The 19,794-nt window shown below is 39.2% G+C and overlaps 1 protein-coding gene across 1 annotated transcript in view; it reads right to left on the bottom strand.

Annotated features, from left to right (window-relative positions):
* Window positions 1–19,794, bottom strand: part of LOC127482607 (vomeronasal type-2 receptor 116-like) — a 77,833-nt gene that overhangs the window by 10,377 nt on the left and 47,662 nt on the right. The window contains exons 6-8 of the mRNA XM_070067504.1: window positions 5,723–5,838; window positions 2,503–2,624; window positions 1,330–2,136 (exon numbers count right to left, since the gene is read on the bottom strand). Coding sequence (XP_069923605.1) covers window positions 1,330–2,136; window positions 2,503–2,624; window positions 5,723–5,738 — 945 coding nt within the window. The 5' untranslated portion in view covers window positions 5,739–5,838. The remainder of the gene's footprint in view (window positions 1–1,329; window positions 2,137–2,502; window positions 2,625–5,722; window positions 5,839–19,794) is intronic.

Genomic DNA, 19,794 nt, shown 5'->3' with positions numbered 1-19,794 from the left:
CAGGCATGGAAAGCCAAGACACTCTGGCAAAAGATCTCTGCGAGTGAGATCCCAGTGGAAAGAACAGGCCATCAAAGAAGGAGGTACCTTTCTCTGAAGGGAGGAGAGAACCTCCACTTTGACTATGAGCTTGTCTAAACAAGATAAGAATCGGAGAACTCAGAGGGCTTCCATAGCCTTGGAAACTCATGACTGGAGCATAGGGAGATTACTGATGCCATAGACAGGAGTGTCAATTGGTAAAGTCAACAACAGGAGTCACTGTGCACTTACTCCTCATGTAGGATTTCTGTCCTTAATGTGCTGTACATTGAGATTTAATGCTATAACGAGTACTCAAATAATATATTTCACTTTGTGTTTCTATGGGGGTGCAAACTGTTGAAATCCTTACTTAATGCATACTAAACTGATCCTCTGTAAAAAAAAAAAAAAAAGAAATTATCAATTCCCAACTTGACTCTCACTGGGATTAAACATGACAATAGGTCTGCTCTGATTTCATCATCATTTTAAAAAATCATCTATTATTTTTCACTTTATGTTTCTGTGTGGGAGCAAACTGTTGAAATCCATACTTAATGTATACTAAGCTGATCTTCTGTATATTAAGATAATCGAAAATGAATCTTGATGTGAATGGAAGGGGAGAGGGAGTGGGAAAGGGGAGGGTTGTGGGTGGGAGGGACGGTATGGGGGGAAAGCCATTGTAATCCATAAGTCGTACTTTGGAAATTTATATGCATTAAATAAAAGTTAAAAAAAAAAAAAAAACTAAAAACCTGATGAGAACTACATCAAAGTAAGTATGATTTCACTCATTTTCATCTAAAAACTAGGGCAATCAAAAATATCTAACTGTGAGATTCTGATCATTTCCAACTGTGGACTCCATGCTACCAACACTCACTTATTTTCTCAGTGTACCTAGGACAACCATCTGTAGTACAGTTACCAGGATAAAAAATATGCAATTTAATGAGATGTCTTATGTACATTGTGGATGAACATACTCAACAACATTTGACACTAAAAAGTAATAATTTTTTATCGTTGAGACTGAAAACAGATGACAGAGTCTAGGTATTCACAAGTCCTAATTAAACAGACATGATGGGAGAGTACTTTTTAAGACACAACACTGAAGCTTATCCAAGTTACCTTCCCACTTGTCAATGGAACCCTGTGTCTTATGACAAATTACAAGCAGAGGCTCATATATATCTTGTGATTGGAGAAATGTTCCCAAGCTACTTGGTTTGAACACCGGCAGAAGCTCTTAAGGGGATCACATCAGGAGTACATGTCATACAATGGAAACCAAATTACCTGCCAGGGAGAAAATGCCACCTTTGCCCCATTGTTCACTGGCTGCATTTCTAACAATTGTAGAAGCATCTCATGTATGCTGTGGGCCACAGCATACACAGCATTATATATGTTGTAACTCCCATCACTCATGCTCATATCAAAACAATGTGGAGGCAAGGATTCCAAGGAGGCATTCAGTGGACAGTTCTGCAAAGTTTTACAGGATGCCCCAGTAACTGAGCAATCAAATACCAATAACCAGAATCTTAAGAGGTAAATGTCTTCTGGGTATTTGGAAGGATTAGCTGTCTGAAGAAAGTTTTTGAAACCAGAGATCTCACCATGGTGGTGTGAAAAAATGAGAGTCCCATGGAATGAGTGGAGCAGGATATGATGCTCATCGCTGGCAAAATCCCATTGTGAGGTGGTGACCCAGACTTTCCATGTCATTACATGTTCCCATGTTGAAAAGCTGATGCCTATGAGTGAATCAGTGTCACAGAAAAGAATCACCACATTTGCTGATGATTTTAGGATCTGGATATGAAACCTATTCTGGAGTGAAAAATAAGACTCCTCAGTGACTGGGATCAGTTCCACAAAGTCCACACAGATGCCATTCTTCTGCAGCTCTACTTTCAAATTGGACATAAACTGAATACCTTTTGGGAGGTCTGAGATGGCCAAACCCACCCACGTCCAGCTGAAATGAAGCATCAAGGAGACTATGCCAAGGGCCAGAGAAGTGTCTTTGGGGGCCATCAGATAGAGGGAAGGAAACTGACCACTGTCACTCAGAAGTGGTTCAAAAGACCCAAGAGTCAGCTAAGAGAAAATGCAAGAAATTTGTGTAAGTATATTGCCATAGTGTACTATCTTACTCCTGAAGAAATTAAGCAGATGATGGAAGCATCAGAAGATTTTACAATATTTCATTTTTCTCATCCCCCTGCATGAAAACATCCTAGTTCCTGAGACATTACATTCACAGATTAAGGAAAACATTTCTCCTTTTCACTCGCCAACACTCTGCTTCTGACAATATGTGGCTAACCCACCTAATCTCTATACACCTTCGCTTTTGATCACATGCTGTGGCAAGTGTATTTGGTTCTGTCACTTAAATTTTTGGGTCTAAGTCAGGCACCTCAGGTGATGTGTTTTATCCCTCTCTTTCACTTACACACTCACCTGTGGAATTTTGTAGAGTTCCAGCAGTGTCCCTACTTGGACAGCAATGCTTGTTCCTGATATTACAGCTACAGACTTGCTCCATTTCCTACACATGTAATTAGGAACATCCTCTTCTAGTCCTGCAAGCCAGATGAAGGGATTCTGCATCACCATCATGTCACTGTGCATGACATTATAGAGATCAAATCCCAAGGTCACATTGGGTAAAAGCTGGGGGTTCTTGTTGATCTCCTCAATAGCAAAAACCAAGGCCAGAACATACTGGTAGTTTTTGGACTGAAACCTGTATGAAAGGCACAAGGATCTTTAAGGGAGAAGCCTCAAATCCAGATTATCATCAATTCTTCTGTAATAACTGTAACAGATGGATTGGTCTTGGCCAAAGATTCATATGTTCTAATGATTATCTGCACATTTGCTGAGGACAGCGTGTTAAGAGTGTTGAATTTGCAGGACACATGTCTTCACCAGAACCATAGCTGCTACTCCCTTGATCTCGGTCTCCCAGCCTAAATGATTCTGAAAATAAGATCTGCTTTTACATTATAATGTCTTGGGCATGTTATCACATGGCTGTCCATGCAGACAAAGAAAATGATCTTATTTTTTAATATAAACCTATCAATTTAAATCATCTCTGGCAACAACTACGTCTTCTAAGTTTTTATATTTGATATCTAAATGCTATAATATGCTCTGGAATGCCCTTTCAAAAGTTTATGCACACCTAGAAAGAACATTCAAGTTTCAAAGAAAACTTGACAAGGAAAGGTGCATCTTTAGCACTGCCTCTACAAATACTCCTATATTTGGAAACTACAATGATGCTTCATCTTATCACATCATTATATGCTTCTTGAAATAGGAGTCCTATGATCATAAGGCTGCAGGTTGTAATGGGAAAAGAGAGTAACTCAACTGAAGGCTATGTGATCACATAGAAGGATGACGTCAAAGCACTGAGAATGGTAGATGTAAGTCTGGATATATCCTGAAAAATCTCTTCCCCAACAAACTCACCCATCAACCACCATCACAAGCCAGGAAAATGAAATCAGATTCAGAGCTTGAAAGAAGGAAATCAGTGAAAAGGGAGGGACACTTTAGAAAAGCCTGAAACACTCCCCAGTTGGATTTGTAATGCTTTACAATTAAGACAGTCATGCATTTACTTTGAACACTAGGTATATATTAAAGTAAATCATTATCAGTGGTATAAGTATATACTCCAAACTGGCCTTATTCACCCAATTTTCCCTACAGAACCAAACATAAATATCCTTCCATGCAAAGAACATGAAGCATTTCTACTTTCCAGGTTCTGACATTTCACAAAGTGTGTAAATGAGGAGCCCCTTGTATGTATTTCAGATTTACTCTGTGTTGAGTCATTATGAATAGACTAGGTCATGTACACTGATATTAAGGGTCACTGTGTGCTCCAGAGGAAGTGACAGTTTTTCTTTACTTGGTTCATGTTGCAACATAATATGTATGTATGCATGCATATTATATACATATTCTGCCTATATATTTATATATAGATATCCATTACCATGTAAAGAGTTGCTCAATATCTATTGTTTTGTATAAATCTCATTTCTATAAATATTTGTTATCCAAATATTTCACTCATACTTTGTGTACAGAATGAAGAACACTAAAAATCCTTGCTAAGAGTATCAAATAATATTCTATTTTGTAGTTCATATTTCTCTGTTCCCCTCCTCATTCTTTACATTTCCATCAATTCCTTAACCTCTCATTTCTTATTCCCGCTGCCATTGGTAGAAAAGGTCTAAAAGATTTTTGGACACACTGGGCATTTTTGAGAGTTGCCTTTTCAATCTGTTTTATGTTGTGTTTCTTATCTCTAAGAACAGTTTATAAATAATTATTGGGTATTCTAAAGTTCTTGAATCTTATATTATATTCCCAAGTATCATTAACACAGGCATTTTCTCCTGGGTTTGCTAAGATTTGGTTATGATCTCCAGTTGGCAAGGTATACATCTTGGAGGAACCTGGGCTCTATTCATAGACTTTATTCCTACTACGGGAAATTTACACTCTTCTGGTCTCCATCATTTAGGGTACATGTAAATGATGTACTGCATGCATAACCATGGGAAATACCACTACTAATAATAAATAAATATTTCATAATTGGGATGTCATGTGCACTATCAAAATAGGCAAATTCATAAAAATCATGTGACGTGAATAATATCATTATACCAAGCTGGTATCCATTAGATTTTTTCTGGATAGAACTTAGGACAAATGCCTAAAATACTTGATCAGTTGTCTCACCTTTGTGGCACCAACTATAATTCTAAATTCCATTGGCTTTAATGATACTGCAATGATATATGTCCTAATATCTACCTTCTATCAAAGATCTATGTATCATCAACCTACTTTTATAGCTTAGAGTAGAAACCAATTAGAAATTAGCACCAAAATAAACAGATGTGAGGAAAACAATTTCACTGTCCTACAAGATACTATATTCTGGAGGCATGAAATATTCCTATATAAATATATATGAAACATTTATATTTAGCTACAGGTAGACTGTATCTTAAAGATGTGCAGAAGCAGAATAATCCCTCTTCTGAAATGTATTTTTCCAGAAAAAGAATCAGGGGTGCATCCTGAATGTGTAGATTCCAACCATTACAGTTCTGATGGGTATATTCATCATTAACATACAATTATTATTATACTTGTGGCCTGAGGTTACTTTTACCTAGTAAAATCTTACTTTCTTGAATATCTTTTCTTCTTTTTGACTGTAGAAGAAATGAAGTGAGCTCATGGCCCCAAATCTAATATGTAGCAGAAAAGTTTGTGAGCACATGTGGAAGAGCTCATGTAACTCAGGGTTGTTCATTTCAGTGCATGGGTTCTGTAAGAACCTGCTACTGAGGCACAATAGGCCCCTGAGCAGATGAACGTGGACAGCAAAGGACAAGAAGATCCCAACCAGACTCTCCTTTCTCCTATGATGAGATAACATTTCCCTGAACAATTCAATGTGCCAGGCAGAAAGAAATGTCTTCCACATGCCCCAAGTTAATTATCAGAACTTTTTAGGTGGGACAGAAATGGAAAGGGCAGGGACACACAAAGCATGTGTCTATCCATCTGCAGACCCAATAGCAAGCATCTATTATGTAAATCAAGGAAAATGATTATGGCAAAGAGAACTTACCCTTTGAATGTGACATGGTTTTTGAAAATATTAATCATTCTGTCCACAAGGTATATGTAAATGGGGAAAAAAGCAGCGATCTCAATATCTCCATCCTTGTAATAACTCCGTTCCATCTGGAAAAAGCAGTTCTGATCATCATGACAAGTCACAAGGAGACACAATTGCAAAAAGAGCAATAGAAAATTCAAAGGGAACATCTTCAAAGTCTGTGAAAACCCTAGGACACAACCATAGTGGAACTTGAAGGGTCATGCATGTGCATACAAATAGCATGTGTGTGTGTGTGTGTGTGTGTGTGTGTGATTCCTCACATCAAGCCATTTTAATACTGCTCAATCTGATTTCTTTCTACCATCTGTCCATTCGTCCATGTGGGAATCTGGAAGCCTTTCTACCCTGAGGCTCTGCAGCTCAGGGCTTCTGTCCTGATGAAAAACACAAGAAGGAAAACATGTTTGTGAATCATCCTCTTCACCCCAGGTGCAAGTATTTCCTCCAAGTCCATGGGTACAAAGACTCAAGGGCATAAATTCTATTAGTTACTTTTGGTCCATGGGCTTTGTCAATAAACCTCTCCATGAACTTTTGGCAATTATGTACCTGGATTGCATCAGAGGGCATGAAGAGAGGCATCAGGTGAGTTTCTCAGAAAGTTTTCAGACCAGAAAAATCCAGTGTAACACACTTCAAAGACCCAAAGAACAATAGGGCAGCCTCCAGACCCCATGTTCTGGGGAGCCACACATTGCCTTGATGCCACACAGACCCAAAGCAGATCCTGTTTACAAAGATACCCAATAGGCCTTCTGATTCTCAAGCACTGTGGAACCAGTAATCACCCTGAATTCAGGAGTTTCATTCTGTATGTCAAATCATCACATCTTCAGTTGTAAAATATGAAGCCCTTCCACATTGCTGTTAACCATGGTAATCTCATGGTAATCTGTTTTCACACTAAAACCTTGGTTAATACTCTCATGAGAACTAGGGACTATTTGAGGACTTCTCACTTTTTACTATAAGGCAGACAAGACTAGCTGGAAGTCATCACTTTATTCCCACCACGACAAACACCAAGGGCAGGATGATGCATACAGATACTTGTACTTCTTGAATGTAAATGACTTCAAGGACTCATGTAGGACACCATCAGGGCAGCTACATACCTTTAACACTTTGCAAAACCAAGAGACTGCACAACACAACTGAACAAAATGGATAGCATGTCTTGTAAGCAATAATGATGATCAACACTGACTAATCATTTGTGCTTGCATATCAGTGTGAGGTATCACTAATGGAGTAAATCTAATGAGGAGGTAAACAAGAGAGCATGGAAGAGAACTCTGTTATCCCACTCAGAAGTTTCCTAAACTCAAACTTCTATCAATGAGTTCCCTAATATTTTAAGCAAAACACATTCTCCATTGCCTAGTCAATGCTCTGATGCCATTAGTGAGATTTTGAATACAGGCTCATGCAAATTGAGATGAAGTATAGGCACAAAACACACAAAATTCACTGACTTGCATAAAATTGAAAATATAATGTCTTGATGAGTTAGATTTATTACCAGTACAATGACAAAACTTGTTGTCTATTCAGTTAAACAAGAAAAGTAAATCTAAATCAGAAAGCAAACATCTCCCGTTCTCTCTAATGTGTAGAAACTAAAAGTAGAGTCAATCTGAATGCACAAGATTCACTGAATAAAGGTTAGGACTGGAAAGGATGAATTCCATGCAATGAGAAGGCTTCAAAAATGTAATGAAAATGTGTGTTATGAAACATTATGCATGAATTTCAAAAAATTTGACACCCAGATCTATTCATCATTTTTTTGCTTAACTATTTCTTTCATATTTATCACATATCTTCTACATTCTTTTTTATAGAAAACTTTTATTTAACAAATGTAAATTTCAAAAGTACCACTTTTGGATTACAGTGGTTCTTCCTCCCGTAACAACCCTCCCACCGGCATACCATCCATCTCTTAATCCCTCTCCCATCCCATTCTTCACTCAGATTCATTTTATTATCTTTATATACAGAAGATCAACTCTATACTAAGTAAAATTACAACAGTTTGCACCCACACAGACACACAAAGTATAAAGTCCTGTTTGAAGATTAGCTTTACCGTTAATTCTCATAGTACAACACATTAAAGACAGAGGTCCTATATAGGAGCAAGTGTACAGTAACTCCTGTTATTGATTTAACAATTGACACTCTTATTTATGATGTCAATAATCACCTGAGGCTTTCATCATGAGCTGCCAAGGCTTTGGAGCCTATTTTTTTTTTTTACAAATAGAGTTAGACAGTGAGAGAGAGAGAGGCAGAGAGAAATGTCTTCCTTTGTTTGTTCACCCCACAAATGGCTGCTGTGGCCGGAACTATGCCGATCTGAAGCCAGGAGCCAGCTGCTTCTTCCTGGTCTCCCATGTGGGTGCAGCCATCCAAGCACTTTTGCCCATCCTCCACTGCCTTCCTGGGCCAGAGCAGAGGTAGACTGGAAGAGGAGCAACCAGGACTAGAACCCGGCGCCCATATTTGATGCCAGTGCCACAGCGGAGGATTAACTAAGTGAGCCACGGCACTAGCCCCTGGAAGCCTCTTCAGTTCACAAACTCCAATCTTATTTAGACAAGGCCATAATTAAAGGGGAAGATCCCTCCTCCCTTCAGAAAAAGGTACTTCCCTCTTTGATGGCCCATTATTTATGCTGGGATCTCACTGACAGAGATCTTTCTTTAGGCTTTTTTTTTTTTTTTTTTTTTTTTTTGCTACAGTGTCTTGGCTTCCCTTGCCTCCATGCCTCTCATAAGCTTTTCAGCCAAATCCAAATGCCTTAAGAGCTGATCCTGAGGCCAAAGTGCTGTTTAGGGCATTTGTAATTCTATGAGTCTGCTGTGTATCCAGCATCCTATGTTGGATTGTTCTCTCCTTTTTAATTCTATCAATTATTATTAGCAGACACTGGTCTTATTTATGTGATCCTTTGACACTTAATCCTATATTTATGATGAATTATGAACTTAAACTGATCACTTTAACTAGTAAGACGGTGTTTATATCTGCCAATTTAATGTGATTTTGAGTCCCATGACACATTTTTAGCTTTACCCTTAGGGATAAGTCCGAGGGAGGATGTGCCAAACTGTATATCTCCTCCATCTCTTATTCTCACTCTTATTCTTTTTGAAAGGCTTATTTTATTTATTTGAAAGACAGAGCTACAGAGAGAGGTAGAGACAGATAGAAAGGTTTTCCACCCACTGCATCACTTCCCAGATGGCCGCAATGGCCGGGGCTGCACCAATTGGAAGCCAAGAGATAGGAGCTTCTTCCAGGTCTCCCACGTGGGTGCAGGGGCCCAAAAACTTGGGCCATCTTCTACTGCTATCCCAGGCCATGGAATAGAGATGGATCCAAAGAAGAGCAGCTGGGACTTGAACCAGCACCCATGTGGGATACTGACACTTTAGGCCATGGCTTTAACCTGCTGCACCACAGGTTTGGCCCCTCCCACTCTTATTTTAACAAGGATCAATTTTCAGTTAACTTTAAACACCTAAGGATAATTCAATGTTAATTCAAGAGTTCAACCAATGGTATTAAGTAGAAAAAGAAAATACTAAAAAGAATAAAATAGTAAACTGTTGCTCAAAGCACTAATCAAGTCATTGCTTCTCCTGGTGTCAGTTTCACTTCTACAGGTTTCCTTTTAGGTGCTCAGTTAGTTGTCACAGATCAGGGAGAACATAGGATATTTGTCCCTTTGGGACTGGCTTATTTCACTCAGCATGATGTTTTCCAGATTCCTCCATTTTTTGTTGCAAATAACCAGATTTCATTTTTTGCTTTTACCACTGTGTAGTATTCTATAGAGTTCATATCCATAGTTTCTTTATCCATTCTACCATTGATGGGCATTTAGGTTGATATCACCTCACCTGTCCGAATGGCTCTCCTACAGAAATCAACAAACAACCTGTGCTGGAGAGGATTTGAAGGAAAATGTACCCTCATCCACAGGTTGTGGGAATATAAACTGATTCAGTCATTGTGAAACACAGTATAGGAACCTATGAGAGCTGAAAATAGATCTGCCATATGACCCATCCAACTGATTCCTAGGAATCTCCTCAAACAAAATGAAATCAGCACGAAAAAGGGTCATCTATACCCCCATGCTCATTGCAGCTCAATTCAAAATAGCTAAGAAATGGAATCAACCCAGATATCCATCAATAGCTGACTGGATAAAGAAACCATGGTATATATACTCTAAGAATATTAATCAGCAGGAAAAAAAAAAGAAAGGAAATCCTGTCTATCGCAACAAAATTGATGCAGCTGAAAACCATGATACTTAAGAGAAATCAGCCAGTATCAAAAACAGACATAAACCATATGTATTCTCTTATCCATCATAACAATTGCCTAAATGTAATGTTGGAGTAAAACTGACAATTTGAGATTCATGTTTTTTTTTTTTTATAGCGTTTGTCTTTATTTTGAGGAATAGTGTTGGTTTCTTCATACCATTTGTAGAACACATTACATATGGTAAGGTTAATCTCCTGAGTATAAAGTAAACCAGAAAACAGTTCTTTGCAAAAATTAAGAGTGGCAATAGGAGAGGGAGGAGGAAGAAGAATAAGATTGGGGCTTGCGCTGTGGAGCAGTGGGATAACACCCTGGTCTGAAGTGCCAGCATCCTATATGAGCACCAGTTTGATACTCGTTTGTTCCAATTCCTGTCTGGCTCTCTGTGTGGCCTGGGAAGGCAGTGGAGGATGGCCCAAATCATGGGAGACCTGGAAGGAGCTCCTGGCTTTGGCTCGGCACAGCTCTGGCCATTGCGGCCAATTGGGGAGTGAATCATCAGATGGAAGACCTCTCTCTCTCTCTGCCTCTCCTCTCTCTGTTTAACTCTTTCAAATAAAATAAATAAATCTTTTTAAAAAAAAGAAGCTTCAGATTTTTGTGGACAGGATGAATGGATAGGTGGGAAGTATCTCTGTGATCTAAAACTGTATATATGATATTCATGAAACTTGCATACATCAAGTGAAATTTGAAATATAAACAAATTGAGTAACTTACAAACAAGAAAATATATTTTTAGAAAGCAGAAGTAACAACAAAATATAATTCATGAACAATGGGAATATAATATGATGGATATTTCTGCACAGATAAATAAATGACCAAAGGACATTACAAATGATGCTAATCAGTACTAAGTATGGACAAGCCGTTCCACACCAGAAGGAGCCTCTACTTCACAAACACTAACTGGCTATAAAAACTTTCAAAGTTGTCAGGTGTCAGAGATGCCATAGGGAATTTGGAATCTTGAAACCATGCTAGAAAGTTACAACACATATGGTATGGAAGACAGTTGTCACCTCCTTAGCAAATTCAACATAAAATTCATTGATGACCAAAACATCCCACACCTAATGGTACACTCCAAAATTAGAAAATATGCAAAAATCTCTTGTACATCAGTGTGTGTCTCCAAACAACCAAAGTAAAAAATAACACACAAGTCAGTGTATGGTTAACTGGACACACAAAACTCAATGAATTACTACAAGGAATTATCAGTTTGTCATGAAAAACTGTACATACCCGCAATGATGTGAATGCTCCTTGAAAACACCATGCAAAATCAAAGGCCACCTAAATCCACAGAGTCTAATATTTAATTTATACAAAGCACTCAGGACATTAAATCCATGGAAACAGAAACAGACTGGTGGGTGTGTGACTTACAAGAGAAGGAACTGAGAGTGACCATTAATGGATAAGGAACCTGATTTGTAGCAAAGGAAATATTTTTTAAAATATGACAGAGATAACAGTTGCACAAGAGAGTGAATGGTCCAAATGCCATTACTTCACTTTAAAATTGTTACTTTTTGTTGAATTATTTTCTGCTGAAGAAGATATAAAAATCACTTTCTTATGTCTGGTATTGGCAAAAGTAAATCTAAAGCCAAATTGATAATAAGCAGAAATGAGCAGATGGAAAAGAAGTTTGCAGAATCAGTTCTACATATAATGAAAACCTGGTGTGTGATTATCACATCATTTCAAATCTATATGAAATGATATCATAATTAAGAATTTCCTGGATAACACATATACATATTAAAATAATTTAACATGTCTAATGATTACATGAAAATATTCCAAGTATATTATAAATCTGAAGTTAATATAGACCCTGAATGAATGAAAACAGCAAATAAACATGTAACTCATTTTATTAAAATATGAATATTATGAAGTTGACCAGTTGACAATGAAAATGCAGAAATGAAAAGATTCAAGGAGAGCCTTTATCTGAGATGGGTTTTATTTGTGAACTTAAAACCCAGGCTAAGAAATTTGTACACAGTATTATTTTGAAGAAGAGAGGATAATTGCGGCCTGTGTTGGGGTGTAGTGGATATAACCTTCACCTGTAACCCCGACATCCTATGTGGGTGCCAGGCCATGTCCCGGTTGTGCACTTGCAATCCAGCTCCCTGCTGATGATTCAGAAAAAGCAGTGGAAGATGGCCTCTTGCAGTCTCTGTCACCCACATGGAAACTTAATTGAGCTCCTTTCTTTGTCCTGAACCAGCACTGCACCACTGTGGATATCTTCAGAGTATATCACCAGATGGTTTTTCCCACTATAGCTCTGTTTTGTTATTCAGTGTATGAAAATTAAAAAGTTTCTAAGAGAAATGTAAGATGTTCATAAGGTGATTAAAATGTTCAAGTTATTTTATAGCATCAGAATGCAAAATCAGTTTTGTAAATACTAGTTTCAAATCCTTGAAACTGAGAGAGCCTCAAAGGCTTCTCTTCAGAACCAACGCTGGGCCACTTAGACATCTTCAGCATCTATCAGCAGATGAAAGTTTGTCCCACTCTCCCTTTCTTTTCTGTGAATTGGTCCTTCAGAACAAAAACATTTGAAGAGAAGTATAAATTGTTCATAAGGCGGTTACATACTGCAAGTTATTTTATAACATCAGAATGCAAAACTGGTTTTTTGAATTTTAGTTTCTAACCATGGAAAACTGCGAGAGCCTTAAGAGCTACTCTTCAGAAGATCCATTTCCTTGGAAATTGTCCTATACATTAATCCTTTCAAAGCATTCTTCTCAGGTCTGAAAAAAAATAATGTAGCACTTGGGGACAAAGATGCAGCCCAGGAGCCCTGCACCAGAGGCCAAGTTGGAGAAGACCTCCACAGCCACCATGACCTTCCCCTTGGTGCTGTGGTAGACAGGCAGGAAGGTCACCCAGACACTGATGAACACCAGCATGCTGAATGTCATGAACTTGGCTTCATTGAAGGTGTCAGGCAGATTCCTGGCTAGGAAAGCCACAGTGAAGCTGGCCATGGCCAAGGAGCCCAGGTAGCCCAGGACACAGTAGAAGGCAGTGACTGAGCCCTTGTTGCACACCAGGATGATGTGGCTATGCTCTGAGTGTGCATCTGTGTCAATAAAGAGAGGAGAAGTCCCAAGCCAGATGGCACAGAGAGCCAATTGGATCAGGGAGCAGATGGGAATAATGCAGTTAGGTGCCCCTGATATCAGCCAGTGTCTCATCCTTCTCCCAGGGCCAGTGACTTGAAGGCCAGAAGCACAGTGGTAGTTTTGGCCAGGACAGTGGAAACAGACATGGGAACACCACTCCAAATGTGGGTTGCTGGAGGACACAGGTGGCTGTATTGTGATGACCAATGACGAGTAAGGAACAGAGGTAGCAGAAGATGAGGGCGATGAGCAGGATGTAGCTGAGACAATGATTGTTAGCCTTGACTATGGGAGTGTCTCGGTGCTTCACAAAGACACCAAGAACCCCAGTGGTGAGGACAGAAAAACATAGAGCTGTGCAGACCAGGGTCATTCCTAATGGGTCTTCATACGCCAAGAAGACCACAGCTTTGTGCAGGCAGCAGTCATGCTCTGTGCTGGCATACTGATGATCCAGACACTTCACACACTGATCCATATCTGGTGAGAAACTTACAGTAACATCATCCCCCGTTCAGTTACTTCTGCTTTACAAGGACCTTCTAAAATACCTGACTGAGCTAGTTATACAAATACTCCTTATTTGTTGTTGATGACAACATATAAAAATGACATCTATGAATTTTTTAGGCATTATTTATGCTTTTCAGGGGTAGGCTAGTGGCTCAGTAGGTTAATCCCTTGTGGGTGCCAATTCTAGCCCTGACTGCTCTTCCAATCTAGCTCTCTGCTATGGCCTGGGAAAGCAGGAGAGTATGGCCCCAGTCCTTGAACTCCTGAACCCCTGTGGAGATGGGAAGAAATGCCTAGCCCCTGGCTTTGAATAAGCACTGCTCTGGTAATTGTGGCCATTTGGGGAGTAAACCAACAGACGGAAACCTTTCTATCTGTCTCTCCCTCTACTGTCTGTTACTCTGTTCTCAAATACATAAAATTTATTAAAAACTAAAAATAAAAAATAAATAAAAATTCATGTCCATCTACCTCATATTAGTCAGTTATTACTTACTCTCCCTAAGTACCTTACATACTGATGAGTACATTCTCTTTTTCTAATAACAGAGCCCTAAGACCTACTCTCTGAACCTCTTCATGTTGCTTTAAAAGTATATCTTAACCTGTGTCATTTTAACACAACAAACTCATTCTTCAAGATTTTTTAGGATTGGGAAGTGATGTTCAAGGTACCAGAGGATTCCATATGTGGTGAGGACTACTCTACCCTTATACATGACACATATTTGCTGTGTCCTCACTTTGAACAAGAGCAAGCAGCAGCCCTTGTTTAAGGGTGCTATTCACTCAATAATATCATGACCTTTTCAACTGGTCAAGGTTCCTTGTGTTGGTTTTTAATGAAAGTTAGTTTATTTATTTATTTTTAATTTTTTGACAGGCAGAGTGGACAGTGAGAGAGAGAGACAGAGAGAAAGGTCTTCCTTTGCCGTTGGTTAACCCTCCAATGGCCACCACTGCTGGCGCGCTGTGGCTAGCGCACCATGCTGATACGATGGCAGGAGCCAGGTGCTTCTCCTGGTCTCCCATGGGGTGCAGGGCCCAAGCACTTGGGCCATCCTCCACTGCACTCCCGGGCCACAGCAGAGAGCTGGCCTGGAAGAGGGGCAACTGGGACAGAATCCAGCACCCTGACCAGGACTAGAACCCGGTGTGCCGGCACCACAAGGCAGAGGATTAGCCTAGTGAGCTGTGGCGCCGGATTATTTATTTTCAATTACTTGAAAGGCAGAGTTACAGTAATCAGAGAAGTAGAAGGAGGAAAGAAGAGGGAGAGTGACGGGGGAGGAGGAGAGGAAAGGAAAAAGAGAGAGAGGAAGAGAAAGGGAGAGAAAATCTTTCACCTGGTGGTTCATACCCCAAAAGACTGCAATGGCTGGACTGGGCTGATCTGAAACCAGTAACCAGGAGTTTCTTCTTGATTTCCCAAGTGGGTGTGGGCCCCAAAGCACAAGCATCTGCAGATAACAGGACTTGAAGTGAAGCAGCTGGGACTGAAACTGGTGCCATTTGGGATGCCTGCATCACAGGCAGAGGCTTAACCTGCTATGCCACTCTTAATATCGTGGATTGGAAGTTTGTGAATTTTAGGTGCAGAGAAAGCATCCAGCTATCTCTGTGAAGCATAACTCTCTATGGTAGGATGTGGATTAAGTCATTCTAAAGGCAAGCTTCATTTTCCAGAACTGCGAAGTGAAAATAACTTTTCTCTGTGTTTAATCTTGTATTCAAGCACTACTTAATCAATTACTGATACACTTACTTAATTACACAATTGCATTATCATTTTAAAACAATTCCACTTTTATATCTTCATTTCCAATAAGTTCAATGTCCTTATTTTTGGATAATATGCAAATCTGAAAATTGTTTACCACAATAAAACTGTTGGGAATTATTTTAATAACCATGCGTATATTTGGATTTTTAATATATTTCTTAATATGCTTCATAATATTTCCCTCTAAATCTTTGAATTTCTTTTGTATTCTTTTTTTGGACAGGCAGAGTGGATAGTGAGAGAGAGAGACAGACAGAGAGAAAGGTCTTCCTTTGCCGTTGGTTCACCCTCCAATGGCCGCCACAGCCGGCACACTGCGCTGATCCAATGGCAAGAGCCAGGTGCTTCTCCTGGTCTCCCATGGGGTGCAGGGCCCAAGAACTTGGGCCATCCTCCACTGCACTCCCTGGCCACAGCAGAGAGCTGGCCTGGAAGAGGGGCAACTGGGAAAGAATCCGGCATCCCGACCAGGACTAGAACCCGGTTTGCTGGCACCGCTAGGTGGAGGATTAGCCTATTGAGCCACAGCGCCAGCCTTCTGTATTCTTCAATGTAGCACCATTTAGTGATTATATTCTGCTATTAGTATTTCTTACATCTTTGCAGAAACCCATCAACTTTCTTTGTACACACACACTGTAACCAGAGAACTTCCACTTTGATTATGGCCTTGTCTAAATACTGACGGAGTTTCTGGTCACAAAAGTCTTCCATAGCCTTGGCAACTCATGACAAGAGCCTTGCGTGATCACTGATACCATAAATAAGAGTGTCAATTGTTAAATCAACAACAAGAGTCACTGTGTACTTATTCCCCATGTAGGACCTCTGTCCTCAATGAGTTGTACTGTAAGAATGAACTGCAAAATTGTTGTTTTCAAACAGAACTTTTACACTGTATGTGTGTATGTGTGCAAACTGTTGATATCTTTACTTAGTATAGACTTGCTCTTATTAAAAATGAATCTTAAGGAATGGGATGGGGGAGGGAGTAGGAGGTAGGATGGGAGTTGGAAAGGGAGAGTGGGTATGGGAGAGGAACCACTATAATCTTAAAGTTGTACCTATGAAAATTGCATCCATTGAATAAAAGCTTTAAAATAAAAAAAGTGTTGGAGATGTATGGGATACTATCAAATGACCCCATGTTGGGTCTTAGAGATTCCTGAAGGTATGCAAAGAGAAAATGGTTTAGAAAGTTGATTCACTGAAATAATTACAGAAACTTTCCCCAATTAGGAGAAAGGGACATTCACGTACACTAGGAACATAGAACTCCTTATAGACATGACTAGAAAAGATATTCACCACAACACACTGTAGTCAAATTTTCAATGTAAAACATTAAAAAAATTCTAAATCCTGCAAGAGAGAAACATCAGATTACTTTCAGGGGATATCCAGTTACATTCACAGCTGACTTCTCATCAGAAACAATACAGGCTCAGAGAGAATGGTGAGACATAGTCCATATCTTAAAACAAAACTGTCAACCCAGAATACTGTACTGTGAAAACCTCTAATTTATGAATGAAGGTGAAATTAAGACCTTCCACAACAAGAGAAATTGAAAGAATTTGTCACCACTCGCCGAGCCTTACAAAAATGCTTATGGATGGGATACACAAAAATACAGAAAGATAGCCATCATTATGCAGGAATATCAAGGCAAAAATCCCCCAATAAAACTACAAAGGAAATCTAAGGCAAACAACAGGAATGTTTACAACAGGAGTGTTTCCAGTGAAGAGGCAAGTCCTAACTTATCAATAGTAACCTTGAATGCAAATGGCCTAAACTCCCCAAGTAAAAGATACTGGGGCCAGTGCTGGCATCCCATGTGGGCAATAACTGGCATCCCATGGGAGCAAACTGATAGAGGGATGGAAACTGACCACTGTCACTCAGAAGAGGTTTAAAAGACCCAAGAGTCAGCTAGGGGAAAATGCAAGAAATCTGTGTACGGTTATTGACATAGTGTACAGTATTATTCCTGAAGGGAATTAAGCAAATGGTGAAAGTGTCACAGAAAATTGAATATCTCATTTTTATCACCTCCCACTACATAAGAACTTCCTCGGTCATGAGTTTAGCTCAGAGGTTGAGGAAAATGTTTCCATTTTCACTTCACCTGTGATACCTCAGCATCAGAGCAAATGTGGTGACTCCTCCAAATCTCTGCATGCCTGCTCTTTAGATTACACACTATGACTAAAGCTTAAGGTGTCAGTCATTTCAGTTTTGGGCACTGAGTAAGGTACTTAAGGTAATGTGCTTTTTCCTTCTATTTCCCATACACACTCATCTGTGAAATTTTGTAGTGTTCCAGCAGTGCCACTATTTGGACACCGATATTCATTCCGGAAATTACTGCTACAGACTTGCTGTTTCCTACACATGTAATTAGGAATGCCCCTTTCTGGCCCACAAGCCAGATGAAGGGATTATCCATCACCATCACACCACTGTGCATGGCATTATAGAGATCAAATCCCAAGGTCACTTTGGGTAAAAGGTGGGAGTTCTTCTTGATTCCCTCAATAGCAAAAACCAAGGCCAGAACATACTGGTAGTTTTTGGACTGAAACCTGCAGGAAAGGCACACGGATCTTAAAGGGAAAAGCCTCCAATCCAGATTATCATCAATTCTACTCCCATAACTGTTACAATTGCACTGTTCTGGCCAAGATTCCTAAGTTCCAATCATGCTTTTTACACCTCCTGAGGATAGAGTGTGAAGACTGTCGTATTTGCTGCAGGACACACCCTCAAAAGAAGCAAAGCTGCTACTACCTTCTCTTGGTCTACCAGTCTAAACGATTCTGAAAATAAGCTCTGCTATTACACCATCATGTCTTGGGCATGCTATCACATGGCTGTCCATGCAGCCAAAGAACATGATCTTTTTGTATGCCTACCTCATCAATTTAATTCATTTCTGGCAACATCTACTAACTTATTATATTTGATATCTAAAGTAAATATTACAATATGCTCTGGAATGCCCTCTCTACATTTCTTGCAAATATAGGAAATGGATTCAACTTGTTAATGAACACATGAACAAAGGAATGGCACATCTCTTTAGCACTACCTCTATAGATGTTTCTTATATTCACAAACCACAATGATTCTTTACATTATTACATCATCAAATTCTTCTTGAATCAGTAATCATATACTTCTAAGGGTGCAGTTTGTAATGGGAAGAGAGAGTAACTCAACTGAAGGCTATGTGATCAGGAAGAGAGAAGATGTCAGACTATTAAGAATGGTAGATGGAAGTCTGGACTTCATCCAGAAAAATCTCTTCCCCATAAAACTTACCCATCAACCACCATCACAAACCAGGAAAACGAAATCAGATTCATTACTCAAAAGAAGGAGAACAGTGAAAAGGGAAGAACACTTTAGAGAAGCCTGAAACACTCACAGGGTGGACTTGAAACACTGGGCTATGAGACCCATGGTGCCTAAAATTAAGACAGATAATCCTTTATTTGGAAAACTAAGCATATGTTAAAGTAAATCATCAGCATTGGTATCAGTATTTACTCCAAACAGGCCTTATACATTCAATTTTTGCTACAGAATTCAGCATAAATAGCCTTCCATGCAAAGAACACAATGGATTTCTATTTTCTGGCATCTGACATTTCACAAAGAATGAAAATGAGGAGCCCTTTGTATTTATATTAGATGCACTGGGTGTTGAGTATTGATGAGTATACCACGTCATGTTCACTGCTTGTTAATGGTCACTGTGTGCTCCAGAGGAAGTGACAGTTTTTCATTTCTTCATTCATGTTAGTGTATAATGTGTATGTGTGTGTATATGATATAAATATTGCCTCTTTCTATATTTATATATAAGTGTTCTATACCATATATACAGTTGTTCTATCTCTCTATGCTGTTTTTATATATACATATATAGCTTGTATTAATATTTGTTATCCAAATTCCTCATTCATGCTTTGTAGAATGAGGAAATTTGAAAATCCTTGTGAAAAGTATCAAATAATACTCAGTTTTCTACTACATATGTTGCTGGTCTTCTCCTCATTCTTCTACACCTCCATCTGTTTCTCTTCTAATTTCTTCCTCCTGCTCCCCCACTGGAATGAAAAGATCTAGAAAGCTAATTGTCACTCTAGGCAATTCTGAGAGTTGCCCTTTTGATCTGTTTTATGCTGTGTTCCTTATTGCTAAGA

Source organism: Oryctolagus cuniculus, assembly GCF_964237555.1.
Source record: "Oryctolagus cuniculus chromosome 16 unlocalized genomic scaffold, mOryCun1.1 SUPER_16_unloc_1, whole genome shotgun sequence".
NCBI classification, from domain to species: Eukaryota; Metazoa; Chordata; class Mammalia; order Lagomorpha; family Leporidae; genus Oryctolagus; species Oryctolagus cuniculus.
This window is presented reverse-complemented; position numbering and strand designations above follow the sequence as displayed.